Consider the following 24,552-nt stretch of genomic DNA (forward strand, 5'->3'; position numbering starts at 1 on the left):
TATGTGGCAGTGGTGGAGAATTCTTGAAGTCCGTGCAAGGTGGGAGTAAGTTACATGTATTGTCTGGGGACAGCTGAGCTGCGGTTTTGGGGGCTCAGGAGCGGGGACAGGTATCAGAGGTGTGTTAACAAGCCAATAAGCCAGAGCAAAGGGGTGCAAGGGGCGGCGGGCACTGTTGGTGCTGCCCTTAGGAAGTGTCCCTGCAGGCAGGCAGTGTCACTCTCTTGGGCACAAGTGAGGGCGGAAATGAGGGGATCATCAAGAGAAAGAGACTTCTATCCTTTGGGGGTGTTCAAAGGGCCATTCTCCAAGCTTTGGTGGGTTTGAGGTAACTGAAGCTGACAGGTCCACCAACAAAGATTTCACCTTTCTGCCACTCTTCAAATCCGAACTTGTGAAAGGCTCAAACACCTTGCACCAAGAGGAGTCTGCCACCCAGTGTCCCTTGTCACAGCTGGGGCTTGAAGCTGTGGGACAAGCCTGCCAGGAGCCAGGTGCTGCTCCACTGCTCTCCTAGAGAGTGACGGGGGCGGGGGGCAGAGGGGCCTTCTAGCGCCACAGTGGCCCCCTCAGCTTCTGACCTCACGCTTCAGTGCTCCTGGATGGCGTGCAGCCCAGGGCTTCCAGCGAAGCAGAGGAGACTGGGCGATGGCAGCCAAGCCAGCGCTCCAGGCTCCATCCCATCAACTTCTCTGTGCTGACCATAATCAAACCTCTTGAAGCTAATGACGGCGAATTTAAACTGGCCTCCAAAGAATAGCAGGTTTTGTCCCCCCAGCTGACTAAACAGGGCTTCCTCTTCAAGGCAGCTTAATCTGCAACACTAGTTAATACATAATTCCAAGTGGAAACTATGTGCCTTGACGACAGCAAGGCAGCTACGACCCAACAAAGTTATCCTTTCATAACTTGCCCCTCTTATAGACAAGTACTCTGTAATCAGTACCCTTTCTGGGGGTTCTGTTTGACGAAGCAGGTGTAAGAACTTTTCGGTACTGCAGTTACAATGGTGAGATTTTAACTCCAGGCTCTCTCTCTCCCTCCTTGGATGGAAGAATCGTTTTCATTTCAAATTAAGGGGCCTCTGCTTTGCTGGCGACAGAGCAGTCAGTGCCCACTAAGGGGCGAGGTTCTTTTATGCTGGCTGGAAGGTCAGGATTAGGAGGGCACACCAGAAAGAGAACCCCGAATATCAAACCAGACCTAGAGATGGTTTTCTTGGAATCCTGAACAGCAAAAGCTCTTCCCGGCCATTTTTCCTCTCTCTTCCCCTCTCCTAGGTGAATGCAGAAAAGAAAAAAAAAAAAAAAAAAAAAATCCAGAAGGGAATTTTCAACCATAATCTCCTTCCTGTTGGGATATTGTACAGCCACTAAGAATTATGCTCATGAAGAGAACATAGGAATCTGCTGAAATGCTTATGATGCAAGGTTAACTAAAAAAGGCAGGATACAAACTTGTTATGTATGAATGACTACATTTATGTTGTTTTCTTTTAAATCCTATAAATTAAAAGGCAAGAGAGAAGTTCATTCAGATTATCAGGATCAGGTCTTGTCTGGGGTAGTGGAACAATAGGTTTTTCTCCCTTTGCCTTTCTCTCTGTAGTCTCCCTATTTTCTATTAATATAATAATTTTGTAATAAAAAGGTATTTTAAAATGATATAAATCCTGAAATTATAGAATTTCCTTCTAAGCTGGGGCTAGGTGTGGTATAGTCTATATCATACATGGGTTCAAGTAAAAAGGGTTTGGAAACCTCAGCAAAGCAAGCAGTAAAGGGGCACCTGGCTGGCTCAGCATAGCTGACTCTTGATCTCGGGGTTGTTAGTTTGAGCCCCACATTAGGTATAGGAATTACTTTAAAAAAAAAAAAGGAAAAAAGAAAGAGCAGTCAAGTCAGGAGGGCCAAGATATAGACAGGATTAGTGGTAGCCAAAACATGAGTAATTTGCTTTATTTAAATCCTTCCCTTTGAGAGAATTTAGCAGAGAAGAAGTATGCATAGCTGTGCTAGCTCATCCAGCACCTTTAGTGAATTATAAAAAGTTTTCCTCCTGGCAGCATAGCTAGGAGCCACGGCACATGGCTTGTGTGGCACACCCCAGCCGGCGTCAGCCCCCATTTATCCCCTCATCCAGGATCGTGGTGATCCTGGGTAAGGGAGGGAGGTGCACGGGAAGATGGGCTCTAGGTGGACCCTGAAGGGATGCTTTTCCTGAAAAAAAAAAAAAAAAAAAAAAAAAAGATATCCAAGAATGATGATGTCAACAGCTTTGCACTGAGGCTAGAGGAAGCCCCAGGAAGAGGTTCTGCTCTGGGTGTTATCAACTGGCCGCCCCCCCACCCCCAGTGCGCACAAAACTCACTGTATCCAAAATGGACACATGCACACTTGCTCATTACACAAGCACACACCCACTTTCTGGACTTCAGCAGAACACAATCCCAGTCTACCTTCCCCGCCACTATATCAGCAGCAGGAGGAAAACAGATCCCTTAAGGTAACCTTGTTCCAAATTCACTGAGCTCTTGTTACAATAACATCAACAACAGTGTTTAAATGTGCTGGCATTTCTGCTTCAGTCCTCTTCCTTGATGAAACACATCATTAGTCATTGTCACAGAGGAGGTCAAAAGATGGATCCTCCATAAAACCAATTAGAGAAGAGCCAAGGGTGGGGGCAGTTTCCACCAACTCCTTCATGGGGAAGGCCCTTCCCCCAACAAAGTATGGCCTACTATCAGATTTTTTTTTTTTAGCTAGGACACCCCCTTAACACACACACAGACACATACTCACACATTTTTCTCACGAGGTAAACTAATGCAGGGGTTTTGGCATCTGGCTGCTGCACATTAGACTTCTAAAACCTTGGAGCTTTTCACAAAACATGACTGCCTGGACCCTACCCCAGATCAATTTAGAATCACTGGGGGTGAACCCCAGGCTTGATTTTTTTTTTTTTTTTTAATTCGTTAGATGATTCCACTAGTTTCCAAGGTTGAGAACGAACACATCCTGAGGATGCTCATCAGCTGAGATTTGCAAGCGCGTCGCTGGCTCCCGGAGGACTGCGGAGAGCCAGCCAACCCCGGAGGCGAGCTCCAGAGCGTGGAAGTGTATGTCTGTTTTCCTCCAGCACCGTTTTCCTCTGCCACACCTGTCCGAATTAACTGACCTTAAAAACTGAACAATGAACGAATGAGCTACCAAGCCCGAAGAAAAAAAGGAAAAGGAGAAAGGGAGAAACACAGAAGAGGACAGGACCAGATGGGCAGGATCAGTCCCCACAACCCGGCAATATACCTGGAATTGGATTGACGTCGTCTCTTTGTTGGCAAAGGTGCTGCCTTTTCGTGGAGAACTGGGGGGTGGGGGGAAGCCAGCCAGCCCTTGCCAATGGAAGGACACATCTGCCAAAACCTGACTTGGATTACCTTCCAGTTTCTAAACAAAAGAACTTCTGCACTTTGGGGGCTTTTCCTACCCAAAGGATGGGTTAGGGTAACGGGTCTGAATTGCTCTCTTTTGGAGCTTGGGGTCCCCATGACCATCTTTCTCCCTTGGTCCTGGCCTTGGCCAGGGAGAAATCCCTATGTGGTTGACACTGCAGCCTCCAACTCTGATGCTCACAGTTTCTTTGGGGGAGTTCACTGACCCCCACCCCCGCCCCCACAGCTCTCTGAGGCATCAGCACCACCATTCTTTCAGCAAAAACAGCCTAATTTCAGGCTGGCCCTTCCCTTGGATTAATATGGTCACCACAGGATCTGAAGTTTTGAAAGTGCTGTGTGGTCTAATAAAGGTGTGTTGTATGTTGGGGTGGGGGAAGGCGGAGACGACTGTTCAAGCTCTAGAGACTCTGCCAGTGCAGAGCAGGTGGCTTTGTTCTCCCCAGCACCAGGCTACCTCCGCGTGTGATGACTGGGGCTCTGCATCAGAAAAGCCCCACCCAGGCACCGTTCAGAGCAGGCTTCAGTTCCAAGGCAGAGAGCGAAGATTAAATCTTACATCATTTAATAAGCCACTTAAAGGCCCCCGCCGCTTTCCACAGCTCCGTGGCAGAGAGGGCGCTCCTTCGGCTCAGGAGCTCCCTGCAAACTGCCCTCTGCTGACACCACAGCTCTCCCTCTGCTGCTCTTGGGGGGAGGCAGGCGCTGGCCGACAGGCTGAGCCTAAGAACTAGGGAACAGAAGAACAAGGTTCTCTGCCCTCGTGCACTCACATCTCCCCTTCCCCTGTCTTTTCCCGTTTGCAAAACTTGCGTGTCTGGACCTTATTTCTCCCTTCTGCAACAGAGGGCTGTTCATTCTGGTCTCGTTTTTTTTTTTTTTTTTCCTCTTGAGGGAGGGTATGGAATAGAGCTATCAATGTATACAAGCAAGGAATATAGACGCAACAGATCACCGTTTAAAACGATCCATTGTGATCATTCTGAACAGGCAATCTGAGAACTGACGCCCTGCTTCCAAGAGATGAAAGGGTAAAAAAAAGCCAAACCAAAACAACGACAAACCTTCAAAGGGGATGTATCTGGGCTGTGACTGGATCTATGGGAAGACTTTCCATACTTCCTGTGCTGTACGCATCTTGGCCATCTTGGGTGTCTGCTACCTTTACCACCCGCAGGAAGAACAAGCCTTTAGACAAGCAAGTTATGACAGCTGTTCAAGTATAAGAGCAGGAGGACTGGGGAGTTTTAGCAGATCTCATCTCTAGCTGCTGGGTCAACAAAGAGGTCAAACATGAGACACAGAACAAATTCTGGTGTCTGAGCCTGGGTTTGGTGTGCGAGGACACTGCTCAGAGGAAATCACGGCCGATGTTTCGCTTGACATAGGTCGTCCATTTAAACAAGCAGGGAACCACTTTCCTGGTCCTCACTTACATTAAGAACCCTTTTTTTTTCTTTCATGATTTGGAAATAGATACTCTATGGGGAATAGCAAAGCACAGTGGTTAGAAGCCCAGCTTCGGGAGCCAGACTGCCTGGGTCCAAATACTGGTTTAGCTACTTATCACCGGGTATGTAATCTAGGGTGAGTAATTAGCCTCTTGGGTGCCTCACTTTTCCCATCTGTAAAACAGGGATAATAATAATACCTACCTCACAGGCCAGGTGGGAGAATTTAGTGGATTAATAGATCTCAAACGCACAGAAGAGCACAATAAACTCTTTACAGCATGAGGATGCTGTTCAGTGATCTGGAATGTGTGGATGTCATTTGCTCTGCACGTTACAAGATGAAATTGATGCTCTGAAGGGCCATCAGACCCAGTGTCCTCAATCTGGTTTGGGAAATGTGGTCCCTATCCTGGGGAAACTGCAAACCCCTTAAGAGGGCATCCCCAAACACCCAGGGCACAGTCTCAGAACTGAGAGTCCGGTAAAAATCGTTTCTGGTTTTTAGTAGGATGTATGCCCAGCCTGGGGCTTCGACTCACAGCCCCTAGATCAAGAGGCGTGTCCTCTACCAACTGAGCCAGCCAGGCGTCCCTGGCAAGAATCCTTTTTAGCAGACCTGTACGGGCTCAGGATTTCTTTCCAGGAGAGTCCTAATAAGCTGGTGAGTATACCTGCAAAGTGTTTCGTTGTGCCGCCTTCGGTGGTTTTGGTATACTGAACACTCCAGCCCCTGTGGCTTGCCCAGTCCTTAAATTGTTTAGAGCATGGTCTCCACACTTCTGCTGTGGAGAGTGAACCGGTATCTCATGGGTATTAGAGCAATGCCGACTGAGGAGAGGGGAATGTGGATCAGCACACACTTTCTGGTGGACATGGTGGTACAAACATTTTAAAATGTCCAAAGCCAGGCACCTGGCTGGCTCAGGAGGTACAGCATGCAACGCCTGATCTTGGGGTTGTGAGTTCGAGCCCCCGCTGGTTGTGAAGATTACTTAAAAATAAAATCTTAAAAACAAAAACTAACAATGTTCAAAGCAGCACAATCCAACATTAGACCTCTTAGGACCTATCCTGTAAAAACACTTCAGTATGCAAAGAGGTATGTTGAGAGTTCCTGAAGAATCACTGGAAATGAGAAACAGATCAATGGACCATCAAGAAACAAATGTCTACACCCGCTGTAGCTCACCTACACTGCAGGAGACATGTGCCATCACAAAGGACAGGGAGCTGTGAGTAGTGACAGGACAGAGTCTCCAAGACATAAAACTAAGAAAAAAAATATGTGGGACACTATTTATGGTTCAATCCTATTTTGGCTTTTGAAAACAGTAATGCAGGCCTGTATTCATTTTGGAGAAGCGTGAGAGGCGAGAGAGATCTGAAGGGACATTGACGACACGGCCAGCAGTGATCCTGGGGTTGAAGTGGAGGTGAAATTGGGCGCATTTTCTTTTCTTTTTTTTTGTTACATATGTATTACATTTGTTAGAGTTGATAATAACATATGTGATCGGAAAACACACTCACACACCTGGACGCAGCCAGGTATCCGTACTTGAGGGCTCAGTCGCTGGTGGGCATCCTCAGAGGCGGCCCAGGGCAAGCACAGGGGTCTTGGTAGGTACCCCTTAGCACGTGTCGGGGGACATCAGACTCTATCTTCATGGGACACACATGCTCGGGCTCACCTAGATATATGAACCGTGAGTTTTCTTCCCAAACTGCGTCTACACTCATTTGGGGGTTGAGGAGGAGGCTCTCTAGTATTTAACAGATGTTTGAGAGTCTGGCTAAGACCCTCAAAGAGGGTTTGACCAGGGGCCAAATCCCCCCACAGGGGAGTAACAGTAGCTGGCCTCTCTGTTCCAAGAGGCTGTTGTGAGAAGCAGAGGAGGTTTTGGATGCAAAACGACTTTCCAAACGACAAGGAATACAGAGCAACTGCTCTTCCTATGCTGTGTCCCACGGGGCCTGCCCAGGGTCCCAGGAGGGAGGACAGTCCCTGAGCCCTCCTGGCCGCACAGAGCTCCAGAGTCTGGAGGAAGAACCGTAGAGAAGGACAACAGCGGAGGACCCTCTGCAGCAGCAGGCACGGCCCCCTCCAGGGCGGGTGGTGAGGGTCTTCGTCCCCTCCTCACCTGCCAGCATGCAGCCCTGAGCCCTGCCAGCAGGGAGGAGTGCCCCAGCCAGCGCCCAGGAAGACAGCTTCCCAGCCCCCAGCAGCACCTCCGTTCCCAGCTGGGGTGTCGCGCATTGCAGTCAGCCGGTGGCATGTGACCACAGAACGTCTGCAGGACTTGCTGGAGGACACAGCAGCCCAGGCGCCCGCCTACCGCTCCACAGCCTGCCTGGAACTCCGCTCCCCTCTCCCCCCCTTGCCCCTACCACCGACATTCTGGCTGAGATGCTGCAGTTCTCTGCAAAAAGACTACAGAAGCCAACTGGGTTTTGTGCAGGTCAGATGAATCATCCCCCAACTCGTATCTCCTAATGGAAGCGCTTTCAGCTGCCTCAGCCATGCCCCCGCCTCTGCTGAGCAACCCAGGCAGCAGGCAGGCGAGGCTCTCCCAGACCAAGGGTGTGGGGAGGGGGTAGATTTGCTTTCCAGAGAAGGGGGGTGGTGAAGAGATGGGGCTTGCCACTTCGTTGTGATGGAGGAAAAAAAGTACAAAACCCCTTGGGGCTAGAGGCATTTCCCATATTACAGCATTCATCCATGTGGCCTTAAGCACTTGACAAAAAGAAGCTGAAGGGGCTGCCCCCACCTCCTTGCTGAGAGTGGTCTGCAAGGCTCCACGGGTCCAGTGCCCCGTACTCAGCCCCACCAATTCCCCTTCCCTCAAGCTCACTGCCCTGGAGCCAGCCTGGCCTCTGGCCCGTCCTCAAACCTGCTGGACACACTTTCAGCTCCAGGCCTGTGCACTTGTCCTTTGCTTTGTCTGGAATGTTCTTCCGCCAGAACATCTTCCTAGTCACTCCCTCACCTCCTTCTGATCTTTATGCAAATACCAACTTCCCAGTGAGGCCCGCTCTAAACAACTGATCTAGGGGCGCCTGGGTGTGTCAGTGGGTTAAGCTTCTGCCTTTGGCTCAGGTCATGATCCCAGGGTCCTGGGATAAAGCCCTGCAATGGGGGGGCGTCTCTGCTCAGCAGGGAGCCTGCTTCCCCCCCCAACCCCCCCCCCCGCCTGCCTCTCTGCCTACTTGTGATCTCTCTCAAATAAATAAATAAAATCTTTAAAAAAAAAATAAACAACTGATCTAAACGTACAGGCCCAACCCCCGTACAATCTGCACCCACCTTCCTGACTTCATTTTCCTCCACAGCATTTAACCTCACTTGACATTCTGTCTCCTGTATTGGTTATCTTCTCTATTATCTGTCTCCTGTACAATGGGACCTTCCCCCGAGGCAAGGTTCAGTCTGCTTTGCTTGCTGCGGTGTTCTCAGTGCCTGGCACGGCATCTGGCACACAGTAGGTGCAGTAAATGGCTCTCACCGTTGCTGTGATTTGCTCTGCTATCCTCCAGTCCCTGGCGCCTTGGCCCTTCTACACAGATGGGTGAGCAGAGCCACAGGAAAGGTGAAGGGATGAAGGAGAGAAGTGAAGAAGGGAGAGGAGTATTAGCAAGTACAGAGAGATGGTACGGAGCAAAGTGAAGGTCAGGAGATTTCTGATTAAGGAACAGAGGGCTTGTAGAAGGGCACTTGCCAAGCAGGAGGAATCACACGGCAGAGAGGGAGACCCTCCAGAAGACTCTCCAGGGAGTCACCTGAGCAAGCAGTTGAAGCTCAGGAAGTAGACGTGGGGCTTGGCCGCAGCCTTGTCTCCTGCTTTGGAGTCATCCTCCGCAGGCCAAGGAGCTACGGACAGCAGGCCTGCACACAGGAGCAAGAAGCTGGGAAGGGAAAGGAGGGAGATAAGGGCAGGACGGGGTCAAGTAAAAGACCACACGGATGATCCAAGGGAGTCTGTATGGAGGACGGCTGGGCAGTGGAAGGGACCAAAGGGGAGAGGCCAAGGCAATTTCAGTAGGACAGGTAAGGGAGTAGACTGGAAGGGCAGCAGAGAGAAGGTGGCCTTGAAGGAGGGGAGAGATGGGAGCAAGCTGGAGGACATTAATGTTACATATTCCAGAGAACCAGACACAGACACATCTCATGGGCCCTGTGGAGGGAGGCATCATTGCTGCTTCTGCCACTGGCCATGGATTTCTGTGCCTCTTTCCTTCTTCTTTTCCTTTTTTTAGTTTTATATTTTTATTAACCCTAAGTTTTTTTTTTAATTTTTTTATTTATTCATTTGACAGATAGAGATCACAAGTAGGCAGAGAGGCAGGCAGAGAGAGAGGAGGAAGCAGGCTCCCCGCTGAGCAGAGAGCCGGATGCGGGGCTCAATCCCAGGACCCTGGGATCACGACCTGAGCCGAAGGCAGAGGCTTTAACCCACTGAGCCACCCAGGCACCCCAGTTTTTCTTTTTTTTTAAGTTTGCTTATTTTTTTAGTAATCTCTGTAGCCAATGTGGGGCTCGAACTCATGATCAAGAGTCACATGCTCCTCTGACTGAACCAGCCAGGTGCCCCTATCCTGAAGTTCTTAATTCTCATTTATATACATATAAATACTACACACACACACACACAAAATAAATTTGTAAATATAAATTTGGAAACTTTTTAATATTTTGGTCATGTTTAGGAGGGTTACATTATGATGTCTTTCCCTTGAGTTTGGTAACAAGGTCAGAAAAGGTTATTCTTTGAAATGGAATCCATCAAAATCAATAAAGAACAGATGCTTTTAGCCATTTGCCAAATAACTCAAATTAAGAGGCAATTTATAAATGGAGATACAGGGACTAGAATGCTTCCTGAGGCACTCCCTAGAAGAACAGGTTGTGAGACTACAAAGTTTCTCAGTCTAATCAACGTGATCAGTTAGGATCTATCTTCAGAACTGGAATGCACTTAATGCAAGCCAAGTTAATCTAATCATCTAACATATCCAATCTAATGATCTAAAGTACATTGTATGGAGTCTAGTTAAAGGCACGCCAAAAAACAAGAATTTTCAGGGTATATGCAGCTGGTTCAAAGGAGATTTTTCTCTGATCTAAAAGCCCCAATCCTGATTTTCCACATCCTGATTTGGAGAATGGAAACAAATCCAGCTCCCCTAGCTGAATGATACTATTTCTCAAAAACATGTAATCACCTTTGTTCTAATTCTTTGTTTACTAAGCTAGCTTATGATCGTTATCTGTAAGAAGGCCACTTTACTTATTTATTTAAAGTATATTTATTTTAAGTAAGCTCCATACCCACCATGGGCCTTGAACTCACGACCCTGAGATCAAGAATCGCTTGCTCTTCGGACCAAACCAGCCAGGCGCCCCAGAAGGCCACTTAATTTAAAGGAATGCCCACCACAAAGGTTCTAAGCTAAGAACCTCCTCTGTAATCTGGCCAGACAGAAAGAGCCTGTGGTTAACTGGCATGTGGGCACAGCTCCTTCAGTCACCTGTGAGATATGGGAAGTTGTGTTTTGGTTGCCCTAGGCCTGGTTACCCCAGGGAGTGGAGATAAAATTGTGTACCTAGCTCTACAAAGCTGAGGACTGGTCGAGAAGCTCTGGGTTAACCTTGTCAAGGTGCTGACATCAGGGAGGGCTTGTCCGAAGCAGTCAGCCTGTTTCTCCTTTTTTTTCTTTTTTTTTTTTAAAGATTTTATTTATTTGACAGAGAGAGATCACAAGTAGGCAGAGAGGCAAGCAGAGAGAGAGAGGGAGGAGGAAGCAGGCTCCCTGCCTAGCAGAGAGCCCGATGCGGGACTCGATCCCAGGACCCTGAGATCATGACCTGAGCCGAAGGCAGAGGCTTAACCCACTGAGCCACCCAGGCAGCCCCCTGTTTCTCCTTTTTGTCTTCTCTCTCTCTTTTTAAAAAAATTTATTTATTTGGGCGGGGGGGGGGGGGTGGAGAATGTAAGCAGGGAGAGGGGTAGAGGGATAAGCAGACTCCTTACTAAGCAGGGAGCCCAATGTGGGACTCGATCCCAGGACTCTGAGATCATGACCTGAGCTGAAGTCACACACTTAACCGACTGAGCCACCAAGGTACCACTTTGTCTTCTCTTTTAGCTGCAATCAAATTCAGTGGCCACAATATATAAATAAGTAAAGAGGAGTCCACAGTGCTACATCTGACATGATTTTAATAAACATGGCATCACGTCACCAATATGCTATCCACTTTCTGGTACACATTTAATCAACCCATTGTCTAAGCGTTCCCTGCTCAAGAAGCAGAGGACCAAATGCAAAATATAAACTCTCTCATCTGAGATGTTTGTGGCTCTTTTGTCCTACAATCAGGGCAACTTAGTGAAAACAGTAGCAGAGGGAGTGAAGAAAATAGCTCAGGGGGACAAAGAAAGGGCTTACCCTTCATCTCTGGAAGATTCAACCAGCTTGATGCTCTTTTCTGGAGTTCAAATCCTCCTCAGTGCATTAGCTTTCCATCTCAATAGCAGAAGACCAGATTCAGACTTGTTCTCTCGAGCTAAAAAAATTTTATTCCATTTTGCATGTTTTGATAACAGTTTCCTTCTCCTCCCTGCCTCCAAATGCATTTGTGCTCTGATCTGCCTCTTGAGCAGCCAAGGATGACTAGCTCTAGCTGCTCCTCATTATTGCAAGGAAGAACAATCTCACCACAGAAGAATAACAAGATATGTGACACATGTGCCACTCAGGAGGGTGATCAACCTCTTCCGTTCAAGTGACAAGAATGGCCAATTAGTCAACTTCTACCAGTCATGTTAAAGATACACTTCCATCAAGTAGACTTCCTTCTCTAAATGCCACAGGACACCGAAAAACGTGCAGATAAATAAATGAGATTTGTAATCTTTTGTCTTCTAAGGACACATGCTTCAGGCCAGTTGCAGAATGGCTAAATGGCTGCTTTAGGAAGGTCTGCCTAAAGACACGAATGACCAGAGACATAAAGCCATCCAGGGTCAGCCATATTGCCTGCACCAAAGAGGCAGTGGGGCCACCTGCTGGAACGTCTGGGCACTGCTCTGGCTGCTTGGTCCTCTACCTCCTTGACGTCCTTTGAGCTAGGTCTATGGCAGGACCACAATCTTTTTCTCCAGCTTCTGTGGTGGGAAGAGGAAATTTCTCATTATCTCATCCAGCTCTTCAAGGGCCAGCTGAGCATGGAGCTTGGCCACATCATCAGGCTCCAAGCGCACCACGTGTTTCAGCAGGTGGTAGAGATCCTTGAGGACATCCCTCAGCACCTGTATGAAAGAAACAGGGTCATGACTGTCTACTGTGCCAGAATTTCTCAGAACGACCCTAACTTCTGCCTGAGAAGTTCTGAGAGGAAACTCATAGGCTTCCTGAAGATTATACATGGCTTCCTCCATGGAAGGAGGGGTAGCTGTACTGAGACAGGCTTCCTTTTGGGCTTCTCATGACTCCTGACACCTCACTACATATGTCTTGGAGGCTGCTACTCCCTTTTATCCCCAGGCCAAAGTAGAGATTCCAGGCCCGTTCGTTCCCTCCCAAATCAGGATCACAGACAGGTCTTGGTGCCCAGATAGGGTTACTCCTAGAGCATAATTACCAGCATCTTCCTCTCAGGCTCTCACAAAGCTCTCTGCAGACACCCATCTGTGGACATCTATCTTATGAGACCCAGAAGGTTATCTCTTCAATAAGCATGCCTTTCATTGTCACTGTTTTAAAATTTTCCATCCCAGTTCCATTTCCATGACCTTCCTTAAGTCATTGTAATTTTTATTTATTTATTTATTTTGCAATTGCAACGTTGCAACAGGAAACAAGGGAGGGCTGTGTAGATAGAGCCATAGAGCCACACCCATCTTTCCCATCCAATGCTCTCATCTTGGGCTCTGGTATGGAACTGGGAGGGTGCCAAAGAACCTACTCCCAGGAACTCCTAATTTCCTCCCAAATCCTCCTGGCTTTGGAGTTACAACTTTTAACAGGAAACAGCTTTCAAATGAACAGGTAAACTCAGAGGTAGGGGCCTTAGGGATCAGCTAGCCAAACTAGAGACTGAAGACACCAGGTAATGGGTGTCATGTGACTTGTCTTCAGCAACCTGTGAAATTACTTCTGGTCTAGGGCTCTTTGCCTCAAAAGCTACTACTTTTGGATCAGGTACTGTAGGAGGTATTTTTCATATATTAACCAACTTTTATGAAAGTCATATAAAGACATTAGCCCCATTTTACAGATGAAAATATAGAAGATTAGAGTGTTACATAACATCCACAAATTACTCAGCTAAAAAAATGGGGAAGCCAGATTTTAAACATCCAGACTCTGTGTTGTTTATTTTTACTGAAAAGTAATATAGTACAAAAAAGTACATGTTAAAAAATAAGTCTCGGGGAGGGGCGCCTGGGTGGATCAGTTGGTGTAGAGTCTGATTCTTGATCTCAGCTCAGGTCTCGATCTCAGCTCAGGTCTCCATCTCAGGGTCTCGAGTTCAAGCCCGGTGTTGGACTCTACACTGGGAGTGAAGCCTACTTAAAAAAAAAGTCTCAGGCGCCTGGGTGGCTCAATCCTGCTTCTCCCTCTCCCACTCCCCCTGCTTGTGTTCCCTCTCTTGCTGTGTCATTGTCAAACAAACAAACAAATACATAAAATCTAAAAAAAACCAACCAAACCAAACAAACAAAAAAAAAAACCCAAAAAACAAAGTCTCTCTTCTACTCCAGGCTCTTAGTTTCCTTTCTCAGAGGGTATCATGTGTAACTGAGAAATATTCTAGATATTTTTAAGCATATGTATATATGTGCCTTCCCCCCTTTAAAACCACAGAACTGTATTTTATGCTATTATATGCCATCATCCCAGCTGACTTATTCTATTTTGAAAATCTTTTGTATAACTGGCACATAGAGAAATACTTTTTTAAAAAAATGGCTGCAGGGGCGCCTGGGTGGCTCAGTGGGTTAAGCCTCTGCCTTCAGCTCGGGTCGTGATCTCAGGGTCCTGGGACTGAGCCCCATATTGGGCTCTCTGCTCAGCAGGGAGTCTGCTTCCCCCCTTGCCCCCCACGCCTGCCTCTCTGCCTACTTGTGATCTCTGTCAAATCAATAAATAAATAAATCTAAAAAAAAATGGCTGCATAGGACGAATGTCACACATTTTTCTGCCAATGAAACTCATTTTTTTTATCTTTGATATTGCAAATATTGCTGCAATAAACACTCTGTTACCTAAGTCTTTGCAGACATGAACAAGTGTATCTATAGGACCAATATCTAGAAATGGAATCTTTGGGTTACATGAAATTGTAACAAAGGTAGCCAGAGAGTTGCAATAATTTACATTTCCACGTAACACTAAATTCCCATCAGTGCTGTGTACTGTTAATTGTTTATCTTTGCTTATCCGCTAAGTGAAAAATAGCATCATGCTGTTTTTTTGTTTGTTTGTTTTTTAGATTTATTTATTTATTTATTTATTTGAGAGAGAGACAGTGAGAGAGAGCATGAGTGAGAAGGTCAGAGGGAGAAGCAGACTCCCCATGGAGCTGGGAGCCCGATGCGGGACTTGATCCCGGAACGCCGGGATCATGACCTGAGCTGAAGGCAGTCGTCCAACCAACTGAGCCACCCAGGCATCCCAGCATCATGCTGTTTTAAGTTTACATATAATAAACTCTATTTTATTCTGGTATGTGTAACTGAACTTTACCTTACTGATTTGTAAGAGCTCTCTGTATATAAAAAAAAAGTCTATTATTTAAGTTGAAAATATTGTTTGTCATAGTTGGCATTTTTTCTTTGTGAAATTTTTTTCCAGTGGAGAAATCTACATTTTAATTTAATTTTTAATTTTTTAATTTTTTTAGGTTTCATTTATTTATTTGACAGAGATCACAAGTAGGCAGAGGCAGGCAGGCAGAGAGAGAGGGGGAAGCAGGCTCCCCGCTGAGCAGAGAGCCCGATGTGGGGCTCGATCCCAGGACCCTGGGATCATGACCTGAGCCTAAGGCAGAGCCACCCAGGCGCCCCTACATTTTTTTTCAAAGATTTTATTTATTTTTTGACAGAGAGAGAGAGATCATAGGTAGGCAGAGAGGCAGGCAGAGAGAGAGGGGAAAGCAGGCTTGATCCCAGGACCCTGAGATCATGATCTGAGCTGAAGGCAGAGGCTTAACTCACTAAGCCACGCAGGCACCCCAAGATCTGCATTTTTTTTTTTAAAGATTTTATTTATTTATTTGACAGAGATCACAAGTAGGCAGAGAGGCAGGCAGAGAGAGAGAGAGGAAGGGAAGCAGGCTCCCCGCTGAGCAGAGAGCCCGATGCGGGGCTCGATCCCAGGACCCTGGGATCATGACCTGAGCTGAAGGCAGTGGCTTTAACCCACTGAGCGACCCAGGCGCCCCAAGATCTGCATTTTTGATGTAGTTAAATCAATTAATTCTTCCTTTATGGTTTCTGGATTTTGTATTTTGCTTGGAAGAGGATCTATAATCTTAACTACTATGCTGTGCTGTATTGTTTCCATTTATTAACAACGCCACCTAACATGAATCAAGTTGGATTTATGTCACTATATGCAAGCATCTCTGACAATAATTGGTCCAAAAGGTCTCTAAAACTTTTCCTCTCACCACTTTGTTTTACTTAGTTATTTTTAAAGGATTGTTTCATTTATTTTATTTTATTTTTTTAAAGTAGGTTCCATGCCCGATGTGGGGCTTCAACTGATGACCCTGAGAACAAGACTCACATGCTCTTCTACTGACTGAACCAGCCAGGGGCTCCTCTCTGTACTTTGGAACTTCAAGCAATGGCCATACCCTGAAGTCTACGCCAATGTATAATTTCCAAAAAGGAGGAAATCAGAAAAAAAGAAATAGGAAAATGTAGACATTCAATGATTTTTTCACTTTTGTGAAATCCATGTAAAAAAATATATAATAGCCTATGTACTATAAACATGGACTATCTCTGAAGAAAAATATATATTATGAAACTGGCTGCTTGGGGCGCCTGGGTGGCTCAGTAGGTTAAGCGTCTGCCTTCAGTTCAGGTCGTGATCCCAGGGTCCAAAGACTGAGCCCAACATCAGGCTCTTTGCTCAGTGGAGTCTGCTTCTCCCTCGGCCTCCGCCTGTTTGTACTGTCTCCCTCTCTGTCAAATAAATAAATAAAATCTTAAAACAAACAAACAAAACTGGCTGTCTCCAGGGAAGGTAACTGGAGAGGGAAATGGGGGGAATTATATACTCTTGTCCCTTTTTAATATTGTATTTTATGAATATATTTACCTACTAAAAAATAAAGCTTTTTGCTTAACTGAATTAACTACTAGGCAAAGGTTTTTGTTTTGTCTTGTTTTTAAAGATTTTATTTATTTATTTGACAGAGACACCCAGAGAGAGGGAACACAAGCAGGACGAGTGGGAGAGGGAGAGGCTGGCTTTCCGCTGGCCATGGAGCTGGATGCAGGGCTCGGTCCCAGGACTGTGAGATCATGACCTGAGCCAAAAGACGGACGCTTAACAACTGAGCCACCCAGCCACCCCTAGGCAAAGGTTTTCCATAACACCATTTGATAAGTAGAAGAGATAAATAGCCTGACTTTAAAGGCTTACTGTCTGGTAGGGAAGGTAAGTCATACACAGAAATAAAGATTACAGAACAAAATACAGTAAGTGTCCTAACAGCACAGAGAGAGTATAAAGAAAGGTTATAGGAAACAGGTCACATTTTAGGAACAGGAAGTGGACTGGAGATGGTGAGCAGAAATGACAGGAACTCATGCTACTCCTGGCCAGTTTCTCACTCAATGAAAACTAAAAATTCTAAGAACATCTCCCCCCACCCCCGCCGCTCAAAGATTTATTTATTTATTTATTTAACACAGAGAGAAAGAGAGAGAGAGAGAGAGATCACAAATAGGCAGAGAGGCAGGCAGAGAGAGAGAGGAGGAAGCAGGCTCCCTGCTGAGCAGACAGCCCGATGTGGGGCTCCATCCTAGGACCCTGGGATCATGACCTGAGCTGAAGGCAGAGGCTTTAACCCACTGAGCCACCCAGGCACTCCAAGTTCAATGATCTCATATTTGTATTTAAAACTGGCACTGCACAATATAAAGATGAAGTATATAATTTGTGCTAATAATTTCACATCTAAAATTTTTCTCTACTTAGGGCACCTGGGTGGCTCAGTTGGTAAAGTATCTGCTTTCAGCTCAGGTCTTGATCTCAGGGTCCTGGGACTGAGTCCTGCATTGGGCTCCCTGCTCAGTGGGGAGCATTTCCACCATCTGCTGCTCTCCCTGCTTATGTTCTCTCTTTCTCTGTCTATTAAATAAAATCTTAAAAAAAAAAAAATTCTCTACTTAGAACATTAACAGCAAGTAATACAAAAATGACAAGTTGAGGGAGAGAGAAATGGTGAAAGAAAGGAAAAAACTTGTGGGGGGAGGAGGGGGATGCTATCCCCACTGCCCTTTGGTAACCTCTCTTTCCTCGAGGCTGGCAGTGTGAATAGAAGAGATGATTCCCGAAAGACGATGACTCCTAGAGCTACTGCCTCATGATTACTCACTCATCCAATAATCATTATTAAGGGCCTACTTCGTGCCCAGGCAGTGTGCTGGTGATAAAAGGATGAATAATGCCCGAACCCTACCCTCTGGCAGCTACGGCCTAGCAGGGAGACAGAGAGAGAGAGAGAGAGAAACACACACAGACACACACACACACACAGACACACACACACACACACACACACACACACACACACACACACACCCAGACACTATGATCTCTCTAACGATAAGCTCCACACTTCTGTGGAAGCAAAGGAAGTGATTTCTGCCTGTGGAGGTGGGCGGAGGGAGAACGTTCCCCACCCTGTGAAAGGGATTTCATTCTGACTTTTATTTGTAATCAAAGGGTGGCTGGCACCATGGAGTGGCTTGGGGAAACTTTAGCAAGTCCCTGCAACCTTAAGCCACCTCAAATAAATGCAGATTTGAAGCAAACCTGGCTTGCTTATTATGCGGCTAAAAGACAAGTCTCCTGACATCCGGTCCAATGGCGTTCAGTCCAAAGTGTCTCTTACAGAGAAATTCTAGAGTTCCCACTGTTTATTACAAGGTCATCTTTTTTCTTCTTCTTCTAGAAGAATCTTTCTCCTACTCAGAAATATCTTTGAGAATTTTTGCCAGAGCCTCCTAACATTCAAAATAAGGTTAGCTTTTACTTGTTAAAGAGGGAGGTTCTAAGGCATTCTATTCTGCTAAGGTACTCGGCTCCTTCCTGGTGTGGGCAGGAATTTTCCCCTTGGCACTGCTGTGTCCTTAAAATAACAATAATGCTTGTGCAAACACCACTTCATACTTGAGGAGCGCTGAGCTCCTTGTTATCAGTTACCGGATCTCCTTTTTTGGGTAACTGTTAGGCAAAGGCTCCTTCTTAATTAATGGGTCTATTTTAGCAACCCATCCTGGAAAGGCTTCTTCCCAATCCTTGTAACACTGGGGATCCCACACATCACAAGGACTTCCTCTGGACTCCCCAAGGATCAAAGCTTCCTGCCAGCCGGGGATTGTCACCAAATCCCACGGATCAGGGATTCAATACAAGGAGAGTTCAAAGGTAAAGCTACTCACAGGAGCCACTGTGGTGGGCAGGATACAGGCAATCCCATGGAGGAAACCTTTCATTAAGAATTCAACACACCTGCTCTTCATCCCCCGCCCTCTGCATCGAGGCCCAAGGACTCCCAGGAAACGCAGAGGGGGTACAGGTGTGAGTGGGGGTGGGTGCATTTCATCCAGAGGAGATCTGGCTTAGCTTTTTTTTTTTTTTTTAAGATTTTTTTATTTATTTGACAGAGATCACAAGTAGTCACAGAGGCAGGCAGAGAGAGAGGAGGAAGCAGGCTCCCCGCTGAGCAGAGAGCCCGATGCGGGGCTCGATCCCAGGACCCTGGGATCATGACCTGAGCCGAAGGCAGAGGCTTAACCCACTGAGCCCCCCAGGCGCCCCTGGCTTAGCTTTTTGTAGCTGATGGTTGAAAGACACATTTCCACCATCCGAGAAGTTCTTAGGCCGGGATATCTTAAGCAAGTACTGAGATTCTTAGTATGAAAAGTCTCTGGAAAAGAACTGATGCCTGGAGAGGAAGGAGGAGGATAGGAGAGGGTGTGTGTGTGTGTTGCAGAGGCCACTTTTACAAAGAGAACTTAGGTGGATGAAACTGCTAGTCTTCTGTTATCATGTGGATCGATAACGACACAACACAAATGGTCCCAAGACATTTACAGAAATACAAGCTCTGCCAAGATGCTATCTAGCAGAGGATTTTCCATCTATAATTTCTTAATATTGAAGGGAAAAATGGGTTGCTAAATACAAAAGGATAAAATAGTTAAACACTAGCATACAATAACTGTACTGAGAGCTTCATCTTCCCACAGAACCAACACTTGAGGCAAAAAAAAAAAAAAAGATCAGAAGGAAAGAAAGCTCAATTCTGCCCAATCCTATCACTCACCCCTTGTGGCTCCTTTGTGGCTAATAAATATTGGGCACAAGGACAGAAACAGGGAAGTTAGACACTGAAATAAAAGGGAGGGGCAGATAGGAGAATGGGGGGAGGGGCGGAGAATGGAATTAGTGGTGGGAAACGGCCTGGCAAAAAGATTCTCTAGACTGGTGCCCAGAAGAGGAGGACACCCCAGAATCCGACTAGTTCTGTTTATAACATGCTAGAATAAAAGATCTGGTGTAGTCGAAATCTGTCAGGAAGCCACAGGCCAACTACTAAGGGTCCTCATTTTGACCACTGTCCCTCAGTGTTAAGACCAGTGGGTGACTTGGTGGCCAAGGGAAGTGAGAGTGGACAGATGGGACTCAAGTACAGAGAGTCAAGGATCATCAACAGAACACAACTCAGCCACCTTTTCCCAAAGAGTGTGCAGGAGGCTTTGCTAAGCACTCTGGGTAGCAAGGACCTGGGGCGGTCCTTGAGGAGCTCACGTCCAGAGCAGGGAGACAGACTTGCAGAGCTGAACCTAAAGGCCCGGAGGCAGGCGAACTGGGTGAGGCGAGTGATGGTGCTCGAAATCACTAGCCGGGGAATCTGGAGCAACCGACTTCAGCTCTCAGAACCTCAGTGATCTCAACTGTAAAATGGAGTAACACTGCCGCCTTTTAAGGATGTTGTAAAGAATGAGAGTTAATGTCTATAAAGATCCAGGCACAGAGACTGGCATGTGGTGAGTGCTAAATAAGTGGGGGTTTGTCAGTCTCCCCCACAAGTACTGTAATCTCTGTGTCCTTGTTACTCTTCTCTCAGTGAGGCCGAGGACAGAGCCCGGCATGGAGCAGCTCTGCTGTGTAGTAAATTTTGAACAAGTAAATGAATGAATGTATAATAACGATAGCTACATCTTACATAAAAGCTGTTACGTGCCAGGTGTGGATGGTTCCAGGCATATTCTCTATAGGCGCTCACTCACTCTTCACAACACCACAACGAGAGGTACCATCATTATCTCCAGCTGTCCCGGTCGCACCGGTAGTAAAGGGCAGAGCCCAGATTCAGACCCAGGCAGCCTCACTTGGAGCCAATGTTCTTTAGGAGCCACTACGCTATTCTGCCTCTCGAAGGGGTTATTACTGTCCCTTTGTCAAAGTGGGAAGCAGAAAGCACATTGCCTACCTTACAAGCTGACTGTGCGATCAAACGAGGTGACACGTGTGAGGGTGTTCTCTGCTATGATAAGCCAAGAGATGTATAATTCAAAGTATTGTTGGTATTATTATTCGGACATTGAAATAATTGGGTTTACCACCACGGGGCCAAGAAGACGAGGGGAAAGTTACGCCTCTAAGAATGAAAGAGAGTAGAGTCCCATGGAAAGGTGTCAGGAAGATGAATAAATGGAGAGGAATTTAGAAAAGGTGTAAGACGAGGTAAAGAGATTTCACGCAGTCTGAGTGCCAAAGTCAGGGCCAGTGGTGGTCCCGGATGTCTGGGAACACTGACCGTGCTATTCCATAGAGCTGGGGGCACCGGAAAGAACTCTGCGGAGCAAGCAGATAGGAGCCAGGCTCCGAGGTCTAGGATGTGAGCAACCTCTCTAAGATAATGGGCAGGAAAAAAATACATGGGAGAAGCATCATGGAGGTAGACAATTTGGACCTCATCCAGGGAGCTCTGGCCTGAAGAGGAATACGTGCTTTACTGATAAAACCCAAACCTTCACTTTGATGGGTGTATGACAAAGAAATTAGGGCTGATTCAAACAGAAAGTCTGGGCTTTTGAGACGTCTCACTGAAAGCGAGGGGAAGGTCGGCAAAGAAAGACAGGATTACTAAAGTCTAAGAGATTTCTATCCATGCCTGACAGAGATCTCAAACATGCTGAAGTTCAGGGTAGAATTTATTATTAACTGGAGGTTACTGAGCTTTTTAAAACCCTTTTATTTCCAAGGTATTTTTTTCTGCCAGAGCTAGAGATAAATGGCATTTTTACCCTTTCTGGATCATGCCTGGCTCTCAAATGGGGAGGGTCTCTCGAGTGCAAATTGGAGAGGGTGTGGGATGGAGATGCAGGGAGTACCATCATGATTTTCAGTGAAGAACAAGGAGAAAAACTAACCGGTCAAGTGCCAAAAATGCTACAGGTACAAACACAGGTTGGCAGCTGAGGGACAAAGACCAAGCCGGCCAGTGCGGTTAAACCCTGGGAGGGGTGACGGCTCTGGAGTCCTAAACAGAAAGCAGGTGGCTGCACTTAGCTATACAACACGTAACTGGGCGCTCCTAGGCTTGCTGAGGCCGCAGCGCGCCGTGCAAGGGTTCGATGGGCCAGACCCCAGCGCCCACAGCGGCTGCCCCCGGCTCGCAGCTGCAGGGCCGAGAGCTCCACTGCTGGGGCGCAAGAAGCAACCGCCGCAGCATCTTTCAGAACGTCTTTAAATAGCAACGTGAGGAAGGCAGCAGCCTTCCTTCACCCCCACAGGCACGGAAATAGAACAAAGAAGGCAGGAAAAATGGCCGGAGTATGTGCAAAGGCAGCAGGCCATGGCTTGTGGGAAAGGAGATTGGGAGCTTTGTCCATAAAAGGTGATTACGATCCCAGCTTTCAAACCGTACTCTGTGACCTTGTGTGAGGAAAGGGCTCCACGTTCCTGGCCCTGGAGGCTCTCTGTGCAGGTACCCTGCTGAGGGAACCCTTGGCCTGTCCCCTCCCGGCGCCTAATGCCTCCCACGTGGGATCAGACTGTGCTTGCAGAAGGCTCACTACCGTCATTGAGTGTTTACTATGTTCCAGTCACTGTGCTAAGCCTTCACACACATTATCTCATTTAATCCTCTGAGGTAGATGTTATTTGGCCCAGTTTATGAGTTAGAGGAGGGGAGGGGCGCCTGGTGGCTCAGTCGGTTGAACATCCAACTCTTGATCTCAGCTCAGGTCTTGATCTCTGAGTCTGGAGCTCAAGCCCCGCACTGGGCTCCAATATGGAGCTACTTAAACAAAAAAATCAAACAAACAAATCAGGGAAAGGGGCTTTCGGGAGGTTTCAGCGATTTGCTCAAGGACACAGCTAGAATTCAAACTCACGTCTGTGAAGTCTCACTCTGCAAACTCTGCTTTTAAACTTGTGCAGTTACTAGCAAAACCGATATGCAAGAGGCGGCTGTGGAGAAAATATGACCTTTTCCCCACACCATCAACATTGTTTATCTGGACGGAGCCCGGGCAGGGAGGGGGCAGAGCTGTAACTGGGCTCCTGGCTGGCAGTGCGGTTTGGCTTTCCTTTGGGGCACCAGTTTGCTTTAAGGCATCCTGCACCACTCCAGGCTCAGCCAGGTCACCCAGCTTCAGGACCAGCTTGAGTCACCCGGAGGGGAAGGACAGACCACTCTCCTGAGGGCGTCTGCTCAATGGAATTCTAGGCTCTGTGCAAGATGTGTCAGGAAGAAAAGGTTAGAGAACTAGACCAAAGGCCAGAGAAAACCAGTCACAGACACACAGAGGCGCTGGTGGGTTTTACTTTATGTACTAATAATGTATATGGCGTGGACTAGACCAGAAAAAGGAACCCCTGCCATCCACATCGAAGCATGGCTACAGAGCCCAGACTTTGCCTCCGCACAACACCATCATTCTAGTGTAGAGATTCTCCACCCTTGCTGCACTACTGTACCATCTGCTGGAGAATGTTTAACACGGCTGGGCCCCCACCTCACACCTAAGAATCGGAATCAGAGGGGCTGGGACTCAGGACTTTCAAAAAAGTTTTAATTTGTTTTTATGATTTTTATGCTCTCCACATGACTCTAATAAGCAGCCAGGATGCAGGAGTGTGGGAGGTTAGGAAAAAAACACTGGGTAGGAGATTAAGAGTTATGCCATGGTTTCGAAAGTAACAACATTGCCTGGGAAAAATCTAAGTGCCAGGAACAAGGGTGACGTGAGTTGGATATAACCTATTACACTTCTTGGAATTTTCTTAACTATCAACAATCAGGGTTTTTATGTTCCAGAAAGGGGATCCGGTCAGAATCATTTTAAGATTTTATTTTTAAGGGACGCCTAGGTGGCTCAGTCAGTTAAGAGTCTGCCTTCGGCTCAGGTCATGATCCTAGAGTCCTGGGATTGAGTCCCACATTGGGCTCCTTGCTTGGCAAGGAGCCTGCTTCTGCCTCTCCCTCTGCCTGCCTCTCCCCCTGCTTGTGCGTGCGCTCTCTCTCTCTCTCTCTGATAAATAAAAATCTTAAAAAAAGAAAAAAAGATTTTATTTTTAAGTAATTTCTATACCCAATATGGAGCTCAAACCCACAACTCTGAGATCAAGAGTTGCAAGTTCCAGTGACTAAGCCAGCCAGGCGTCCATCAAAATCATTTTTGATCCACGAACTGGCACTGCATCTTTTCTCCAAAATATTTTAAAACTTTGTTCTTAAACATGTGTATACGAAGTGTGATTCTGAAGGAAGAGAAAGTTGTAAGCTATCAACATGCGTTAAGAAAATGAAAGGCTAAAATAAATGCAGCTGCCTCTGTTGCTGGGTTGGCTAGAATTATGGCAGAAACCTCTGCCCAGACGGGAGGAATTAAGGGAAATACATGTGTTAGAATTTTGACAGATACACACATACACTGCTATATATATATAGTACATAAATAGTATATCTATGGTGCATGTGTATGTGTGTATGTGCACACGCACGTGTGTGTGTGTGTGTGTGTGAAGAAGCCAAGTTTTGAAATGCAGAAGGTTCTGGCTGCACATCAGCATTCATCCTGTCACTCTGCTTCAGGACTCCTTCTCCCTGCTGATCTGGGGACAGCATGTCTGCAACCAACTGCGATGAAAACGTTAGGCGTTTCTAAATAAAGGGAGGTAAAATTCCCTTGAATTCCCTCGAACTTGTTTGGACAACTTCTGCTCTTGGGAAACATGAACACCGGAAGAGCTTGGAAATCCCAGAATTTTCAGGTTAAGATCTAGGAAATCTATTTATCACAAAGGCAGTACAAAGGGATGAGGAGATGTGTTCCATGCCTCTTGGAGAAAAGATTTCATGCACTCTCTCAACAAACA

At 46.7% G+C, this 24,552-nt stretch overlaps 2 protein-coding genes across 3 annotated transcripts in view; both read right to left on the minus strand.

The window, feature by feature from the left end:
* HAS3 (hyaluronan synthase 3) overlaps nt 1-11,488 on the minus strand; it is a 27,660-nt gene extending 16,172 nt beyond the window's left edge. The window contains exon 1 of one of the 2 annotated variants that reach the window (XM_047712576.1): nt 11,359-11,488. In XM_047712576.1, coding sequence (XP_047568532.1) covers nt 11,359-11,365 — 7 coding nt within the window. In that variant the 5' untranslated portion in view covers nt 11,366-11,488. The remainder of the gene's footprint in view (nt 1-11,358) is intronic. The other variant, XM_047712579.1, reaches the window with a different exon arrangement.
* TANGO6 (transport and golgi organization 6 homolog) overlaps nt 10,957-24,552 on the minus strand; it is a 186,107-nt gene continuing 172,511 nt past the window's right edge. Inside the window, exon 18 of the mRNA XM_047712573.1 lies at nt 10,957-12,221. Within this exon, the coding sequence (XP_047568529.1) occupies nt 12,045-12,221 (177 nt within the window). The 3' untranslated portion in view covers nt 10,957-12,044. The remainder of the gene's footprint in view (nt 12,222-24,552) is intronic.

This window comes from Lutra lutra, chromosome 17, assembly GCF_902655055.1.
Source record: "Lutra lutra chromosome 17, mLutLut1.2, whole genome shotgun sequence".
NCBI classification, from domain to species: Eukaryota; Metazoa; Chordata; class Mammalia; order Carnivora; family Mustelidae; genus Lutra; species Lutra lutra.